The following is a 19,391-nucleotide window of genomic DNA, read 5'->3' as shown; positions in this document are numbered from 1 at the left end:
GGCAAAGCCCTGGCTGGGATGATTTAGTTGGGGATTGGTCCTGCTTTGAGAGGGGGTTGGACTAGATGAACTCCTGAGGTCCCTTCCAACCCTGATATTCTATGATTCTAATGAAGCTTTTGGTTTAATGACAAATCGTTTCCATTCCCAACTGTAAAGAAATCTGAGCTCCTAAAATCCTATCCAGGAATAATGATGCTTGCTGGTTCTGATTCAGCAGATTGCTGAGAACATGTTACTGTGAGACTGGCAATAACATTAGTGCAAGGGCTTATCTTTCGTTTTTATTTTTGTTCAATGAGTTGTAAGAAATGCTGTGTTGGTTTCTATTACTGATAGAACTTTTGAGCAATGGCATTCGCACTGTAATCCAGCATGGACAAGGCTCTAGGGGGCAAAGTGTCGGCAGAACAGGTCTGCTAATGAACTCTTATCTGCAAATGATCCAGTTACGTTAGCATAAGGTTACTTAAACAATTTGCATAACTTTCTTAAATATCCACTATAGACTTGTTCCCCCTTTTGTTGTTGTGAACAGTGCAGAAACAACATCTTCTTTTGATATCAGACTATTTCTTCTTTATAAAGCTAAAGGGAATCCAGTTATACTCAAACTGGGTGTTTTGAGGGTGGTGGGGGGATGAGGTCACCCCCTTGTAAATCTCATAGATTTAGGTCCTATTTCTGTTTGGATAAGAATTATATATTTTTCAAGTGATCTTTGGTCAATTTTGATCACTTCATTTCTTTTTTTTCTGTTTCTCACTGTAACAGGGTATAGCAGGGTCCCCTTTGCTCCTGCCTCTGCTGCGTTCACAAACCACTCAGAGCCCCTGGGGTTCAGCGTGCGTGCCCACCACCGTCTCACCATATACAGATTGGAGTTTCAGCCTTCAGGACTTCTCAGGTTCTGCACCCAGGAGAGAAGAGCTACCACTCTCCTTCTGCTCTCTGGCTCTCCCCTGGCTTCCTTCCCCTAGGCCTGTATGTAGCTCCTGGCTGATTAGTCTGGCAGCTGTTTCCCATTTGCCAATCTGGTGCAGGTTTCTCTAACCAGCTCCAATTTACCTCCCTTAATTGGAGCTGGCATGACAGAGGGTTGGCTCAGGAGTTCCTGCCTAGCGCCCTGTCACACCCACACTATCTTTTATCTTTCCTGATCTGCCTAACTCTCTCCATTTCCCCCACCCCCCGTTCACGTCTCCGGGGTGGTGAGGGGGAGCCCAGAAATACCTTTCCTAGATCTGAAACTAACTGTGGCTCAAGCTATGACGCTACTCAGGCACCTAATAAAGAAATATTTGACGTAAGCACTCCTCATGCTTAATATTATAAATTGTATTTCCAGGAACATCAAAGGGGTGAATCACCAGATAAAAAGAAAAAGAATAATCACTCATCTAGAACCGTTGCAAGCAGATATTATCTTCCTACAGGAAAGCCACCTTCATGACTTGGAGGCAGAGAAATTTAGAAGGGGCTGGATGGGGGAAGAGGTGTTTAGCAGACAAAGAGGTAGGGATATTGTTTTGCAAAAGACTGAATTTACAAGTTCTAGATATAAATAAAGATGAGGAAGGTAGATTTTTGCTGGTGAAGCCTAAGATCTCTGACTCTCTATATTCCCTAATTGATATATGTGGACCTAATAAAGATGAGCCAAGTTTTTTTTTTTAAGTTTTTTTTCCAAATTAATTACTATCCCACAAGAATCAGTCATCACAGTAGGAGATTTTAATGGGTGTTGGATCCTTTTTTAGACAAGTCAGGCCGGCCCCAGTGTACACAGTAACATGCTAAAACCATTAGAAAGGCTATATGGAAGACTTGGGGTTAAAAGATGTGTGGCGGTTGCAGAGCCCTACAATGAAGGGTTTTAGGTTTTTTTCCTCCACACTTTCCACATATTCTCCAATAGATTTCTTCCTGATTTCTATGGACTCCACACTGATAACGAAATCAAGACTATCAGGATCTCTGATCATGCACCAGCGACACTTCAATTTCCCCTCCTGAGACAAACTGGATTTGTAAGAGATGGAGACTGAACGCCTCTCTTCTGAAAGATAACAGTTTTCAGAACTAGATCACAGCAGAAATTTGTTTTTCTTTGAAACGAATTATACACCAGAGATACCCCATTCGACCCTATGGGAGGCACTAACAGCTTCTGTTAGGGGCTGGATCATTTTCTGCTCAGGAAAGAGGGGTTTAGCCAAGCTCAGCTCCTGAAATTAACCAAACAACGTAAAGTGAAGAGAAGCCCTAGTTACTGTACTGCCTAAACTGGGTAACGATATGCCAAAGTGTAACAGCCATCGACCCATCTCTTTAATCAATGCTGACATAAAAATACTTTCAAAAATATTGGCGAAGAGGCTTGAAAAAGTAGAGTGGGGTGGTTCACTCCAAGCAGGTGGGATTTATTTAGAAAAGGCGTGGTTTAGATGACACATGTCAATTGATCAAAGTTGTGGCATTCCACCTTCTAGAAATTCCCATACAATCATTTCACTCCATTCAGAGAATGGACACTCTGCCTTTGATAGAGTGAACTGGTGATATTTGTTTCGTATTCTGGGTAAATTTGGGTTGGGGAAATCCTTTATTTCATGGATGAAGTTGTTATATTCCAATCCCAACTCCCAATCCTAACAAATAGCACAACGTCCCCCCACTTTGATCTGCTTCAGGGAACTAGAGAGGCATGCTCCCTCTCCTCATCCTGTTCAATCTAACATTAGAACTGCTTGCAATACTAATTAGGGAATACCATTCAAGGGATCAAATCAGGCACTCAGAAGACAAAAATCCTTCTATATGCAGACCACATCCTCCTATCTATTAAAAATCCAGATCAATCAATTCCAAATATCCTACAAGCAATAGATAATTTGGGTAAATTCTCTGGCAATAAGATAAATTGGGAAAAGTCGGAAGCAATGAAGATCTCATTGGATCTAGCTGGAACTGACTCTCCTATAGGTACATTTAGATGGCAACAGACAAACCTCAGATATAAAACATAGTCAAGGGTAACCTGCCCCATTACTCATGCAGTTAGTAGCAATTTCAGTAGATGGCAGGCACTGCCTCTCAGCCTTTGGGGAAAAACAAACACAATTACAATGAATGCCCTTCCCAGGGTCCTTTTCATCCTGAATTCCAGGGCCGGCCTTAGGCCAAGGGCAAACGGGGCAAAAGCCTGGGGCGTCGGTATAAACGGGGTGCCTACGGAGCAGGCGTGCTGCTCCCCCCGCTACTCTGCTGCCGTCTGCAGCTGTGTTGCACCTGCCCCCTGCTTTGGAGCCGCACCTGGCTAGCGGCTCCCGGGAGCCTCCTGTTTTCTGTGCAGAACCGGGGAGCAGGAGGATAGGAATGGGGCGCTCACGTCAGGGTGTCCCCCTCCCCCTGTCTCGCCTCCACCCATGTACCCTATCTCCGCTGAGCTGGGATGGGGGGCCAGGGGTCAGGACAGAGACTGAGGAGCTGCTGGCGGCTGCTGTTGTCAACGAGCCTTCAGACTGCTGAGTGCCGCTCCTCCAGCACACACACTCTGTCTGTCTGTCTGTCTCTCTCTCTCACACACACACACACACTGTCTCTCTCTCTCACACACACTCTGTCTCTTTCACACTCACCTCCCAACACATACTTGTATTATTGTTGTTGTTACTTCTTGGTACATCCTGTAATGCACATATATTCTCTGTAATTTTATTCTTTCAAAGTGCTGTTATTTTAGTTTTTTGACTGGTCTGTGCATTTCATAATTTTATTTCTCTCTTATGCTTAAATTTAATTCTTTGACTAGTGAGTTCTAAAATGCCTAACCCTGTCCTGGCTGGAGTAATTAGCATTATTACTTTTATTACCACATTGTGCTTTGTCATTAATTATTTAAACTGATACAATCAAAAAATTGTATCCTTCTAGAATGTAACTTTAGCTTGTACTAATCTTAGCAGTGCCAGTTTAAAAAACATTAACCACACATATAATTTTAGACATTGGGCAGATGAAGGTCGCTTATTTTCAAATTGTATTTTTAGTTATATCTGTAAAATATCTTAAAATGTGCATGAAAATAAATGCAGTTCCAACTATGATGCCAATAGAAACGATGCAGTCAAATGTTAGTGAGTCACGTACATGATTGTGATCGGTAAACATAAATGCCAAAATAATTAGAAAAATAAAGAAGAAAAAACCCTTAATCACATATGTTAAAATTAAGTATGTTTTTAGTGGAGTGAAAAACAATTGACTAAAATAGAGTAGATAATGGTAGTAACACAGAGTGTGTCTGCTAGAGAAAGTCAGCAGATTTTATTTTCATTTATTTCTATTAAAGATAGTGTACAAAGTATCAGACGTGTGTGTCTCATATCTGTGTTAAACAGGAGTGAAAGTAACTTAAGGGTCCTGAGCAGGCAGAGGGGGTCCCCCTCGGGCGGAAGGGGTGGGGCCTCAGGCCGAAGGGGCGGGGGACTTTAAATCCCCAAGCCCTTTAAATCGCTTCAGCTACCCTGGGGCTCCAGCAGTGGGGCTTTGGCGGCAATTTAAAGGGCCCAGGGCTCCGGCCGCTGCCAGGAACCCAGGGCCTTTTTAAATTGCCCACCTGGAGAAGCTGCCCCCTGCTGGTACGGTCAGCTGTGTATCGGCTCTTGCCGGTATGCCGTACCGGACCTTACTGGCTTACTTTCACCTCTGGTGTTAAAGCCCCAGAACTGATACCTCAAGGTTTAAGATTGGGAATATCTTTCTGTATTTTCTCCTGATTGTTCTAAATTTACATATAAACTTTACATGTGGCTTTAAGTGGAGTTTGTATATATTTTTTCTTTCTTTATATAACAGTTAGATACAGTGCTCTGTCGGCTAATTCCTAAGTTATTATCTGCAAAAACCCTAGCGTTTTCAGTGCCTGAGTAGTCCCTGGAATCATGGTTAAAGTTTCCTCCCACCCTCCAAAATCTGAAATTGTGCCCCAATAAGCCAGGAGTGGCCAGAGGGCTGCAGAAGGGCCGTGGGCTCTGGCAAGATGCAGCCCTCATGTGACAGCATGAAGCCCATCTTGAGCCACATGCTGAGCACCAGGCACTACAAGCCACAGCTGCAGCGCAGAAGTGAGGGTGGCAATACACCAGATACCATGCCACCCCTACTTCTACGCAGCTGCTGGCGGTGGCGTTGCCTTCAGAGCCTTTAGGGAGTCCGGTCAGCACCAGCCGGTATCAGGCCACCCTGTCAATGCTTAATTTGTGCCAGGGCTGAGCTCTGGAATCTCTTTCAATACAAATTAAACACTGGGGGAGGCAGCAGGGCCCAGAGGAGATGGGGGGAAGCCCAGGGAGCCCATGGGGGCCAGGGGTGATGCGGGGCATCAAAATACAAGTTCGCCCAGGGTACCATTTTCCCTAAGGCCAGCCCTCCCTAGCCATATTCCTCCCTTTTATTTTTACCAAATCAACAACACGTTCAAGTCCTTGTGGGATCCTGGTAACGAGCCCAGAACCTGCTTACGCAGATCACAGTTCCCCATCAAAACAGGGGGTTTAGCAGCGCAGTGGCTCATCCCTCGTGCTGTACAGCCCCGGATTGGTTCCAGCTGGAAGCAGAATTGGTTGCTCCTTTGCTCCTTTTGAATGCACTGCACACGGATTACTCCCAATTCCCTACAGCACTATTACCAACTGTGGGGGCAGCCAGGAATCCTTGGCGTATGATGTCTATTAAATTTAGAAATCGCCGCCTTCTATGTACCAAGGTCTCTAGCTGGGGTAACTTGAAACTCTGACTAGCAGGCAACCTCATCAGCTGGCCAGATTGGATTAGGAAAGGGATTCTGACCATCAGTCAGTTTATTGACTTCCCGCCTTTTACAATACTGAATGAAAGGTTCAAGGTGGAGACTCAGGAGGAGTGGCAATACATCCAATTTAAACATGCCATCTCCTGTCTGCTTGGCCCTGATGCCCGCGCTACCCCAGCCCTCCGGCTCGGCTTCCATCTCTCCAAATATGACCCAGATCGCCAAGACTGATGGCAATACTATGTGCACACCTGGCCAGCAAATCTGAACTAAACGCCGATCCCCTAAAAAACGAATGGGAGGAGGAACTAGGCCAGTTATTCTCTGCTAACCAATGGAAACAAATTTTAGCCAGGTTTGTTCCTTACACTTCCATTTAAGATTACACCAGCGGAAAATGACATGGAGGGTGTATTAGACCCCGCTCTGACTGTTCAAAACAGCTGCTGCTGAGTCAGACAAATGTTGGCTCTGTGACTCAGCGGGTGCTAACGTAACCCCTATGCTCTGGGAATGCTCCTGTGCCTGAAGGATTTGGACAGAACTGAATTGCAGTGTTAACTTTTCCTATCATATAAAATTGTTACAAGCTAACCATGCGGTTTTAAACCTAGTGAATATTAGTTGGATGCGGAGTAAATCTGAAAAACTTTGGCTCAGTAGAGCATGAATAATTGTTAAAAGACTACTCCTACAGAAATGGAAATCCTAAAAGTGAGCAGCAATTGAAGACTGGCCCATAGACATCATCAGCTTGGACATTGTGGAAACATTTATATCCCATAACAGAAATACCTGAGAAAAAGTCACAGCGATACGGGATGCTCTCCTGAAAGTATTTGAGTGATCCTATTAAATGCATGGCACCCCTTCCCTCCCCCTGCCTTCTCCACATGCGTCCTTCCCTTTCAGTCCCTAGCCCCCTCCTCTGAATTTGGCTTCTAGTCTTTATCGTATTTTAATAATTTTTCTTTAACTCATTGTAGTTTTATGAGCACAATTTGATTGTTTGTAAATTGCACAATACAAATAATTGATTCATATGTTAACCATTCATATTACATATAATTAAATGTTTCAAGTATAGCTAAGGTTACATAGCAAGTGGTTAGTATATTATGAATTTATGTATTATCAGAGGTTTATGTATAGTTTGTGAAGTTATATATATAGTTTTTTTAAATTAAGAAAAATTTGTTAGAAAAAAATATGGTCAATAGACAATATGTTGCTTAATATTGTTAATTCTGTAAAAAGATATGTGCCTACACATGTCAAGGCAATGTAAGTGGCATGTCTTATTGTAAATGACCAATGAATAATATAATCAATAAATAATTTTTTAAAAAATCCCTGCTTCAAAGACCCAGCCACACTCACTTTGGACCAGTGGTTCTCAATCTGCGACCCACGGGCCACTTGCGGCCCAATCAGTACACAGCTGGAGCCCATGTGACATCCTCTGGGCCATACCAGTAGTATTAGATTCGGCCCACATAACACACTGTGATGGTAAATAGGTTGAGAACCACTGATTTGGACAGAGTGACTGGGAGTGAGAGGAGGCAGGACTTGGGGCAACATTTCAGTACAGACCATGTCATACAGGCTTGTCCAGGCAGACGAGGTAAGTGAGCAGGATTTAAACTCATGTTACTCAGGGCTGGTCTACACTACATAATGCAGCTTATATTGACCTAATTATGTCAGTGTCTAAACTACAGCCCTGTGCCACTGATGTAAGTGCCCTAGTACACCGACAGCTGCTTGACTCCCTGCAGGGAACAGGCCGGGGGAGCGAGAAGCCCTGGGCGGCTTCCCCCCACTCCTGGTGGGGAACGGGGAGCAGACGGCGAGGGCAGCCCACTGAGAACCTGGGAGCCTGTGGGGCAGCCAGGCTTCCAGCAGGGAGCTGCCAGTGGAGTTAAGAGACTAGGATCTCAGCTCCCCACACTGCCCCTCTTAGGTCAGTGGAAGCGCTTCTGGTGGTGACACGCACCACTGACCCAAGGAGGGTAGTGTGGACATGCACCACGGCAGTAATTACTGCGGTGGCTGTAAGTCAACCCAATATAGGTCAGCTGAGGTTTGCAGTGTAGACAGGCCCTCACTAGCTGCACAGGTGGCACTTCTGGGGAGGAATATTCACCAGAGCCCAACTCTCCAAGTGAGAGGGAAGGAGGAGGAGGAAGCTAACACATGCCAAGGAATCCCATGCAGCAGGAGGAATAAGGTGGTTTCCTTGTGCAGTAGGGTCCCCTAGTGCAGATGGTCTGAGAGGGTGGGCAGAGGCAGTTCTCCATGGTAGGCTGCTGGCATGCTTCAACAATGTTGTCAAAGAAGGTGCATCGTCCACAGGGGGCCTGACTGCAGAGGTGCTGAGCGCTCACAGCAGCTGCAGTTAATGGGAGCTGTGAAGGCTCAGCCCCTCTGGCAGCAAGGGATGAGCTCAGGGCTGGAAGTCCGGAGGCCCTGAATTTGAACTGTAGCGTTGCCAGATTCCATGGCCTTGGGAATGTCACTTGGTTTCTGTGTTAGTGCTAACAAACATGAATGAATTTATATTTGAAACACCCCTGTGAGGTAGGGTGGGGCAATGGCATAAAAATGCTCTGCCCTACCTCCCAGCATGTGCAGTGGGGTCAGTTAGCTCGGGCTAGGTTCACAAAGGGACTTTGGCACCTAATTGCCACGTTAGACCCCTACAATCCCAAATTTAGGTTCCAGTGGTAGTCACAAAATCCACACTCAGCTGTCCCTGCTGAACTCAGCAGGCACCTACAATCACTCAGCACCCATATTTCTATTGTAAAGGTCTCCTAGGCTGCTGTGTTCCTGGCTCTGGGTATGCACACCGCTGGCTCCCTCTAGGCACCCTGATGCCTCAGCTCCAGTGTGATGCACAGAGTGGGGGAAGATAGGTGTTCTTCCACCTAACTCACCTGTGGGGCCAATCCACTCTGCAGGCTCAAGTTTCCCCTCTGTTTGAGGGGTAGAAGGGATTTGAACAGGGAGCTGTTACCTCTGAGATGCAGGCTTTAACCACTGAGCTGTGAGATATTCTGATCTGCAGTATCTTCAGTCTTTCTTCTTGAAGCTGTTCCACTTTGGATTAAATAAAGATACCTTAGAGCAGGGGGGCTAGACCTGAGTCTCCCACTTCTTGGGGAGTGCTCTAACCATCAGGCTGTAGAATCATTCTCTTGCTTGCTCACTCATTATATAACTTGAGCATCTAAAATTACTGGAGACTTGAATATTTTGGCCATAATCTCCCAGTGCCTCAGTTCCTTGTCTGTGAAGCCCACCCTATATAATAGGGTTGCTGCAAAGATAACTCATTAATATTTGTCAGGCTCAGATATGACAGCAATGAGTGCTATAGAAAAGGCCGCAAGATTTCTTTCTTGTTCCCCCAGTTAGGAAGGAAGCCAATTATTTTTACATCTGGGGTCCACATAAGGAGCCTAATATAATGCTCTTGGTTGTGCAGAATGGGACAGGAAAAAATTAAATGTCCTAGAATTCCTTAGGTCTGTTTATCTCCTGCTCCCTCTCCTTCCCGTCCTGTTGAGAACCAAAGATTCATAGAATCATAGAATATCAGGGTTGGAAGGGACCTCAGGAGGTCATCTAGTCCAACCCCCTGCTCAAAGCAGGACCAATCCCCAATTAAATCAGCCCAGCCAGGGCTTTGTCAAGCCTGACCTTAAAAACTTCTAAGGAAAGAGATTCTACCACCTCCCTAGGTAATGCATTCCAGTGTTTCACCACCCTCCTAGTGAAAAAGTTTTTCCTAATATCCAACCTAAACCTCCCCCACTGCAACTTGAGACCATTACTCCTTGTCCTGTCCTCTTCTACCACTGAGAATAGTCTAGAACCATCCTCTCTGGAACCACCTCTCAGGTAGTTGAAAGCAGTTATCAAATCCCCCCCTCATTCTTCTCTTCTGCAGACTAAACAATCCCAGTTCCCTCAGCCTCTCCTCATAAGTCATGTGTTCCAGACCCCTAATCATTTTTGTTGCCAACTCTTGTTTATAAAGCCTCAGTCATCCAGTTAGGAAACAGAAACAATACCATGTGACTTGGGTGACCAATCATATGTAATATATAGGGATAACAAATAAGTGTAGTGGCTCAATTTATGGACAGTCCATAAACTGTGATTAATACACACACATGATTTGACACACATTTACAAATAGAGAGTCCTAAAAGTTCTGTTTTGTTCACAGAACATTTGTGGGAATAAATGGGTTGGATAAATAATTCACTGTGAACAATCTGACTAACTGTATTGACAAACAATCCTAGTCATTGGTTTACATTGTGGAGACTCTTCATGACAAAAACCGCTGGAGATTTTTTTTTCTTTTACATGAAGACTTCAATTAGGTAGAATCTGAAGTAGATTTAAGGTTTCTTAGAGTCATTGTAATCTCTGCTGGGCACCTGCTGGCCCTCCCAACAGTAAAGAATATGACTCTGAGTAACTTTAAAAGCTTTAAGCCATTATTCACAAGAGGGGTCTCTGTGTTAAAATTCCCAGTAAGGCCCAGTTGGTAAAACTTGAGTTTTATAGAAAAAATATGTTTTTGACTTTTGAATGAAAAAGGGATTGTGGGACCAATTTTTGTCAAGCGAGAAACACTAGTCTTTTTCTAAATCCAATAATTTATAAATGCATCACCAGGTTTGCCTCAAGAATTCAAAGACATTCTCCCCTATCTTCAGGCTAAAAAGAGCTTGTAAGGACGTGTCAAAAATTACATTTATAATGGAATACTGCAGTGAACAAGATGTGATTGAATGGACTTGTCAATCTCATGTTCCTTGGACTCTGTACAATCATCAAGTATGTGGTTCCACCTGTCACTGCATACCGTCCAGAATAACTTTCTTCGCCATTTACGACAAGATCCACTCCAGACTACACAAGCATAAAGCATGGTGAAGCATGTCTACTGTACTAGTGACACTGCTGTATATTTGGTTTTACAATGAATTCCATTCAGCAATCACTCTTCATCAAGACATGGTCATCTCTGGGCCAAATCCTCCCCTCATTTCCCTGAGATCATGAGTGAAGTGGGTGAGGCCAGATTTTTAAAGGGAGGTAGTTACCTAAACATACAGAAAGGTGCCTAGTTGGATTTTAAAAAGCGCTTAATTGCCCAATTCCATTGATTTCATGACTTCCGTGGGAGTCAGCGCCAAGGGGTTAGATCCACAAAGAGGACTAAGTCCTAGGCACCCCGGACCACAGGCATTGTATGGGGAAGTTAGGGGCCTAAGAAAGGGATTTGGAGAAGCCAGCACGCTGAGCGGTGGGACATGCTGTGGAGAAGAGCGAGGCCTAAGCTCTGCCCATCTGTGACCAATGTGGGAATTTTGATGGTATTTTTATGATTCCTGTGTGTACCTCAGTTTTCCTCTAGGCTTTGCACTTCAGTGTACTGTATGTAAAGGAAAGGAATGGTGTGTTTGACTCGTAGCCACCTCAGTCATTAACAAACTGAATAGAATCTACGCATGTGAATGGAGGATCCCGCCAAGACAGTGGACACCCTAATGGCCGGGGCATTCATACCTAGTGACCAACAGCCAAGAGGAGGAGATTTCCCCCCACCTCTCTGCCAGGAAGCAGAGCAAAGGCCCCCTAGCTGGAGAACAAAGGGGAAAGGTGTCAGGAACTGTGAGCTCACGCAGACACAGGGGCTCGCTCCTGGGACTGACAGACAAAGGGAGGGACAGAGTCTACACTGGAACATGTCGGTCAGGGGTGTGAAAAATCCACACCCCTGAGCAGCACAGTTAAGCCCGCCTAAGTCCCTGTGTAGACAGTGCTAAGGTCAATGGCAGAATTCCTAACTATTGGCTCTTGGGGAGGTGGATTGCCTGCACTGACAGGAGACCACCCTCCCTTTGATGTAAGTAGTGTCAACACTGAAGTGCTGCAGCGGTGCAGCTATGCTGCTGTGGTGTTTTAAGTGTAGAAAAGCCCAGAGAGAGGAAGGAAAATTGGTTTCTATGGTTGCACGGCCCAAGGGCCCTGGTGTTGGCCAGTCTGAACTCTGTCTTAACTTTTGGTTCTCTGTGGTAACCTAACTACTTTCAGATTCTGTAGGCCAGGACACTAACAAATTGTTACCTTGTTTGAAAAGGCTGCCTGGCATTGAAAAGGGTAAGAACCAGTCTCCCACAGTGTCTGGCTTGGCTGGACTCACTGCAGGAGGCCACAGAGATTTCTGGCACCTGAAGGCCCAGTTTTGGAGGCCACGGGCCTGGCCTGTGGAACTGTGTGGACCAGCACATTAAAGGAGTCACTCCCAAGGGACTGGCTACAGGCTGGGGCATAGACCAGACCCTGTGAAGCCATGATACCCTCAAAGGTAGTTAGGCACCTCTCTCTGGTCAGGATTCTCAGCCATCAGGCACTTAAGCCAGGTCAGCCATTTAGGTAGCCTGTGTCCTAGCAGCTGTGAGAGAGAGACAACACCACCCCCTTATAGCCAATAACTAGGGCACACTCCCAGAATGAGGGAGTCCCAAGTCCAAACTGCTGCTCTGCCTGATTTGAACCTCGGACTCCCACATTTAAGGCAAGGTGCTATAACCCTCGTGTAGAGTGTCTTGCGTGGGGCTCTCTCAAGCAGTCCTGTTGAAGCTGCTCCACTTTGTATAACTAATGAAATATTCACTGGGCAAGTGAGAGACTGAATCCATAGCCTCGTGCACAGAGCACTCACCTACGTGTGGGAGGGTCACATGACAGTGGGTTCAAGTCCCTATGCCAATAAGTCTTTATACAAAATGCAACGGCTTCAACAAGAGATTGAGAGAAGCCCCGCAATGGACCCAACAGCCTGGTGCTTAGGACATTCATGTAAGAGCTGTGGGTTCAAATCCCTGTTCCAACTCAGGGAGAGTGGGGATACAAACCCAGGTCTCCCACCTCCCATGGGAATGCTGTAGCCACTGAGCTTTTGGGGTCACTGAACACCTCCCCTTTCCACTAGCTCGAACATCTGCCTACTAGATCAGGCTCTGTACAAAAGGCAACTAGGGGAATGCCTATTTTGAGAATCCCACCAGGGCTTAGGCATGAGTTAGCGCACCAAGCAACTCAGGAGCATCAGGACGTAGGCAATTTTGCATATTCCCACTAGCAGAGACTTAGGCACCTCTGAGGAGTTAGACACTGACAGGGTTAGGCAGCAGCTGAGCAGGGTTTTGAGGATCTGGTGCCTACAGCAGCAGTTAGGCACCCAAGTGCCTTTATGGATCTAGCCCACAGTGCTTGTGAAAATCCTACTAGATACCTAGCTGCATCTTTAAGCGTCCAAATACCTTTAAACATCTGGCTCTGAGCAATTAGAAGTGAGGGTTTGTGAGGAGTTCAGTTACCTTTCTTTGTGGATTTGCACAAATGGTTCCAACATGAGATACAGTTCCAATCAATACAACGCTAGAACAGACAAGCAAAAATCCCATTTGTCAAAGCTTGCCGCAGGAAGAGTAGTTAGAACAGTGATGCAAAATTGTATTGTAAACATACTCTACCTTTAAAGAAAACGAATTTCCCATCAGATCTCTCATAGGCAGCATCAATCTTTGCAGGGAGGCCTTTCCAGAACTGTTCAATCTGCATGGGATACCCCTCCTGCACTCGGTTGTTGCGCAGACGCCAAAACCAGCGATCCTAGGAAGAGAAAAAGGGCTCTTGGAGTGTCTGAACTTTTATACCCTACATTCAACCACTAATTAGAGCATGAAATGCCCCCAGATGCCATAATGACGACCATGAGCTCTGTGTAGTTGCACTGATCTTGAGCAATGACTGCATTCCAACCAGTTTTGGCTAAGTTTATAGGAGGATGCTTTCTCTTAGCACTATAACAGGTTAGGAACTGGTACTAATCATTACTATCCTTTAATGAGTGTTCTTGTGTTCATGCATGTGTGTGTGTGCGTGGGTGGGTGGGTCCATCCCACCTACTTGGCAGAAGACAAGATACCAGTACATGCAGGGCCTCTTTTGCATATTTTTCCAGAATTTACAATGAACAATCAAACAGTTTATCAAGATCATCAGTGCTGAAGAGGGTCATTTAGTCCACTGTCCTGCACCATGGCTGGAACTCAGGGAAGATGGCTGCCTTTTCACTGAACCCATCGTACCTCTCAAAGCTGCCAACACGTGGTACTACTGGCACAAGCAATCAGAAGGTGGGACAAGTGATCTGTGGCAGGCTGCAACTCCTACCAGCCACACATGCCTACTGAGCCCCTTTTAAAACAAACAACACAGCATCACGCTGGAGTGGGTCTTCTCCTTCGAAGAGTCCAGCCTCTTCCCAGGGGTCTGGCAGCAAACTAACAACAAGTCTTGTAGTAAAGTTCCAATGAACAACGTGTCCTCTCCCCAGGTACTTCCTTCCCAGCTGTCCATGCTGGGCTCCTGACTCTCCTCAGACAAGCCCATCAACAGATAGGTAGAGTTCACCTTGCCTCTATGAGAGACTGGTCACCACTCCCACTCCTCTAAGTTCCTTGCTCTGTGGGAATGAGGCAGTTTGGCTCCAGGATTCATTCTGGCTGAGAGACCCTGGGCTCAGCACCTGAGCCCTACACAGAATTGGCAGCCTGTATTCTTCTTAAACCACCAATTGCTACTCCAGAGCCACTTCCTTTTCTCTAACTACTGGAACAAGCCTAGCATGGATTATCTTGGCCCCTGAGACTTCCAAGGTATGTCTGCACTATAGTCAGAGGTGTGAGGGCAGAATGTGGAGACATACCCAGCTGGATTTGAGTGAGCAAGTTTGAATAACAATAGCAGAGAAGCTGCAGCAACATGAGCTCTACACGCCTGCCAGGGACCCTGGGTTATGTTCTCAGGTGGCTAGGCCATGCTGCGGAGGCTTCACTGCTCTTGTTGTTCCAGCTAGCTAGCTCAAAGCTAGGTTGGGTTTGTCTACAGGATCTGGAGTCACACCTCCAACTGCAGTGTCCACATCCCAGAGGCCAATATAACCTGCTACTTAATGGTGATAGAGACCACCTGGGAAAGAATTCTCTGTAGTAACTCACAGTGCTCCCCAGCTAGTGTCCCATCACCGGTCATTGGAGATATCTGCTGCTCGCAGTTGCAGATCAGCGACATGCCATTGTAGGCAGTCCCATCATCCCCCGCGCCCCATAAACTAATCAAGCTCAGTCTTGAAGCCAGTTAGGTTTTTTGCCCCCATTGCTCCCCTTGCAAGGCTGTTCCAGAACTTCACTCTTCTGATGGTTAGAAACCATGGTCTAATTTCAAGCCTAAACTTGTTGATGGCCAATTTATATCCATTTGTTCTTGTGTCCACATTGGTGCTTAACTTAAATAACTCCTCCCCCCCTGGTATTTATTCCTTTGATATATTTATATATCTCCCTCAGCCTTCTTTTGGTCAGGCTGAACTAGCCGAGCTGAGTCTCGTCTCATTAGGTAGGTTTTCCATTCCTCGGATCATCCTAGTAGCCCTTCTCTGCACCTGTTCCAGTTTGAATTCATCTTTCTTAAACAAGGGAGACCAGAACTGCACACACTATTCCAGATGAGAGCTCACCAGTGCCTTGTATAACGGTACTAACACTTCCCTGTCTCTACTGGAAATACCTTGCCTGACGCATCCTAGGACTACATTACCCTTTTTTTCACAGCTGTTTCACATTGGCGGCTCACAGTCATCCTCTGATCAACCAATACATCCAGCCCTTTCTTCTCCTCTGTCACGTCCCACTGATACGTCCCCAGTTTATAGCAAAAATTCTTGTTGTTAGTCCCTAAATGCCTTACCTTGCACTTTGCACTATTAAATTTCATCCCATTTCTATTACTCCAGTTTTCAAGGTCCTCCAGATCTTCTTGTATGATATTCTGATCCTCCTCCATAATGGCAATACCCCCCAACTTTATGTCATCCGCAAATTTTATTAGCGCACTCCCACGGTTAGTACTAAAAATGTTAAATAAGATTGGTTCCAAGACTGATCCCTGAGGAACTCCATTAGTGACCTCCCTCGAGCCTGACAGTTCACCTTTCAGCATGATCCGTTGTAGTCTCCCCTTCAACCAGTTCCTTATCCACCTTTCAACTCTCATATTAATCCCATCTTCTCCAATTTAACTAATAATAACTAATAATTAATGGATGTATAATACTTGTAGATTCTCAGAAAATTCATTCTGCTCTCCCAGATGACTTGCTATATTTTTCATATAAAACAAAAAGGCTGAATCCCTTCTTTAAGTGTAAAAAGGAACTCAACTTTAACAATGGCATTGAGACTGGCACCTCCCTAACAAATATTTGAGCTTTAGGATCTAACCCAACTCTAAAAGCTAGATCCACAAAGGAGATTATGTTACTAGTTGCCACTTTAAGCACCTATATACAAAATTTAGATTCCCAAAACCACTGCGTAACCCTGAATTCCTGCTGGTAAAGTCCCCATGGAGCCTACATTTGCAGCAGTGGGCATGCATTTCCCCACTTCAGTACTGACACTGTTGAGCTTCTTGGTGCCTGACTCACATCTCGGCCTCATCAGGATCCTCAAACTAGGCATTCTCCCCCATGTCTCCCCTGCCGGGTCTGATCTGGTCACTCTTCTCAGAATATGTTTATGCCCACAGAGACCAGAAGGTTATATGCCCACTCTTGACAGAAAATTGCAGTTTTTGTAGAGAGGCCCCTTCCCTGCTTTATTGGTCCCTCCAGCCTTCTCAGAGCAGCGCTAGGTAATGTGCTCAGGGAGGCAATGTGGTCTAGTCAATACAGTACTGGACTGGGATTCAGGAGATCTGTGTTGTATTCCTGGTTCTGCCACTGGTCTGCTGGGTGACCTTGGGCAAGTCATGGAGCTTCCCTATGCCTCAGTTTCCCCATGTATAAAACGGGGTATAATGAAACTGACCTCCTTTGTAAAGTACTTTCAGTTCTACTGATGAAAAGAGCTAAGTAGTAGTAAAGTAAGATGTCATCAAAATGCTGATGTATTCTAGATACAGATTTGTTAATATAGCTTTATGATTACATCTGCTACGTAGGAAGAATCCCATTGAACAATGAGTTAGTGCAAGAAGAGTGCTTCTCAACTGTAGGTTGCATGGTTGTTTAGAAGAGTCTCCTATCTGATATTTTTTGCTTTAAAAACATTAAACAGAACCTGGTTTATTTTTTGTCAAAAATGCAGGTAATTCTGAAGGAAAAACAAGATTATGAACATCACAAAGAACACTTTTTCATTTATGCGCTCTCCTTAGGCACCATGCCAAGTGTTAGTAAAATATTTTTGGATCTGCTAAAACTTTCCTTTCAAAATTCTCATGCTCATTGATTATGTCAGTTAAACATAATAGAACTGTTTTCAGTAAAGCAAAGTGGTACTATAAAATGGCTGATAATGTGTAATTATTTACACATATTATTCTTTTCCAGGATATAAAGCTTAAAGAAAACATCATTGGTAAAACAGATTTAGTACCTTGAAAACAAACATTTCTCCTCTAAACAGAGCCACAGTGTTAAAGTTGCCATCACAGATGTTGGGTTTCATGCCTGGAGTTGATGGCCTATCACCTAAAGGCGGCCTGGGGGGTCTTGGCTGTCGTTCATGTTTCCTTTCCGAAGGGGAATGAATCCTGCGCACAGGAAGAGTCGGTAAAGGTCTGGTGGGCTCCAGTGGCTCAGCAGGTGGACCTAAAAAAGAAAAGAAAACTGAAAGGTGAACAGTTGGAATATCCGTTTTTAGTCCTAGGACATTTGAAAGCCAACACATTGATCAAATATTCCTGCCCAGGGATTCACCAGCAATCTCTCCCTCATTCCTTAGGACAGGTCTATGCTAGAAGCACTGCATTGGCACAGCTGCGCCGCTGTAGTGTGTCTGGTGAAGACGCTCTATGCCAGCAGGAGAGCGCTGTCCCGGAGGCAGAATTACTCCACCTCCGCAAGAGGTGGAAGCTATGTCAGAGGGGGAGCGTATCCTGCTGACATAGCGCTGGTGTGGACAGTGCTTAGGTTGCTGTAACTTGTGTCACTTGAGGGGGTGTGGGGGGGGCGTGTCTTTTTCAGCTTAAGCCCTTACACATTGCACAGACATAAGCAGCAGTTGCCAGACACAGGAGAGCTGGGGGAGGGGAGCATTCACCTAACTTGAAATGTAGTACTGGTGCTTCCAGGATGAGTAACAGGAGAAAAGTCAGCTATTCTAAACAATAAGAATTTAACATGAGTTAATATATTGAAGTGTCTGTTCACAGATGCAAGGAGTATGGGAGATAAGCAAGAAGGAATCTGAAGTAACAACACCAACTGCAACTTCTGCTGGGGAGAGAGGCAATAGCTGTTTAATGGCACCACAGAACAGCTGAAGTCAGGAAGTGAAGAATAATACAGTAACCAATGGAAACGGCAAGGGATGCAGAATGCAATTACCCCAGTTTAGTTTAGCCAGGCTATTGGGTTTAACACTCCTGCTTGTAGAAAAATACCCTGGGATCGCTAATGGACGTACATGATCAGGACTAATTCAAATGATGACAGCTCCCGCACCACTATGGCCTTAACGACCAGTCTGGGGAACTGGTTAGAAAAGTGACACCACTGCCTTTCATAGAAGGTTTCCAGTCTGAGCACTTCTGTGATCTGACCGAATGACGGCACAAACATGCAGAAACATTACATGCTGTAAAGATACACAATAAGCTCATTGCTGTGTGGAGACCTATACCCTCAACTGTACAAGGTAATAAACATCCTTCTGAGCCTATTATATAGAAATGTTGTTAAAAGCGAGAGGAAAAACTGGTACCAGCTGGATGAAGGGAAAGGGACTGTGATAAAGGATCTGCCATGCTCCTGGCAAGGTCTCCAGTTGGCATGACAACAAGCTGAAAGCTCCTAGACTTTGGGGTGTGATGGATTCTATAAATGCTTATAGTTGGAAACCCCCAAATGTGTTTTGCCTGGTTAATTTTAATTGGCTGAGGCTGCCACCCCCCAGCTAGACAGTGATTATGCAGGGATCGCTTAAAGAGCCAGTGGGGCAGGCAGACTGGGAGTGAACTTCATCATCATGGCTGCTGCTGCCCCTAGCAGACTGTCTTCTGGGAGGGACCCCGGCATCCACCGTGATGCCAATGGGTCTGTGTTGCCCTGATCTGGAAAGATGTCCTGACCAGGCCATAGAGAGGGAATCAGATGGCATCACCTCCTCCACAGATTAACTCCTGAACAACACCTGGGGCATGTGCCTGAGGTTCCTGCTCTCATCCCCTCTCTTGTGTATCATTTCCTCCCCCACCTTATTTCTCCTGGGTACTGATGTTATCTTTTGGACAGCTGTCTAATAAGCAATAGGCTTAGGCACCAAGCTGACCCCACCTTTTGCAATACTCCTGTAAGCATAGGACCAGAAAGGCAGCTAAAAGCAATGCTTTAAACACCCTGATGCTGGTGAATGTTTGTCAGATCTTGGAGTGGCTCATAAAAACATGTGCTAGGCCTGCAATTTCTCAGCAG

General features: G+C 45.4%; 1 protein-coding gene across 10 annotated transcripts in view; it reads right to left on the bottom strand.

The window, feature by feature from the left end:
* Positions 1 to 19,391, bottom strand: part of MMP24 (matrix metallopeptidase 24) — a 157,347-nt gene that overhangs the window by 7,505 nt on the left and 130,451 nt on the right. For all 10 annotated transcript variants that reach the window (XM_048820009.2, XM_048820014.2, XM_048820012.2 and 7 more), the window contains 2 exons: positions 17,353 to 17,567; positions 13,384 to 13,522 (listed from right to left, as the gene is read on the bottom strand). In XM_048820009.2, the coding sequence (XP_048675966.1) occupies positions 13,384 to 13,522; positions 17,353 to 17,567 (354 nt within the window). The remainder of the gene's footprint in view (positions 1 to 13,383; positions 13,523 to 17,352; positions 17,568 to 19,391) is intronic.

This window comes from Caretta caretta, chromosome 13 (assembly GCF_965140235.1).
Source record: "Caretta caretta isolate rCarCar2 chromosome 13, rCarCar1.hap1, whole genome shotgun sequence".
Classification (NCBI taxonomy): domain Eukaryota; kingdom Metazoa; phylum Chordata; order Testudines; family Cheloniidae; genus Caretta; species Caretta caretta.
The sequence above is the reverse complement of the archived record's forward strand: the minus strand, read 5'-3'. Positions and strand labels throughout refer to the sequence as shown.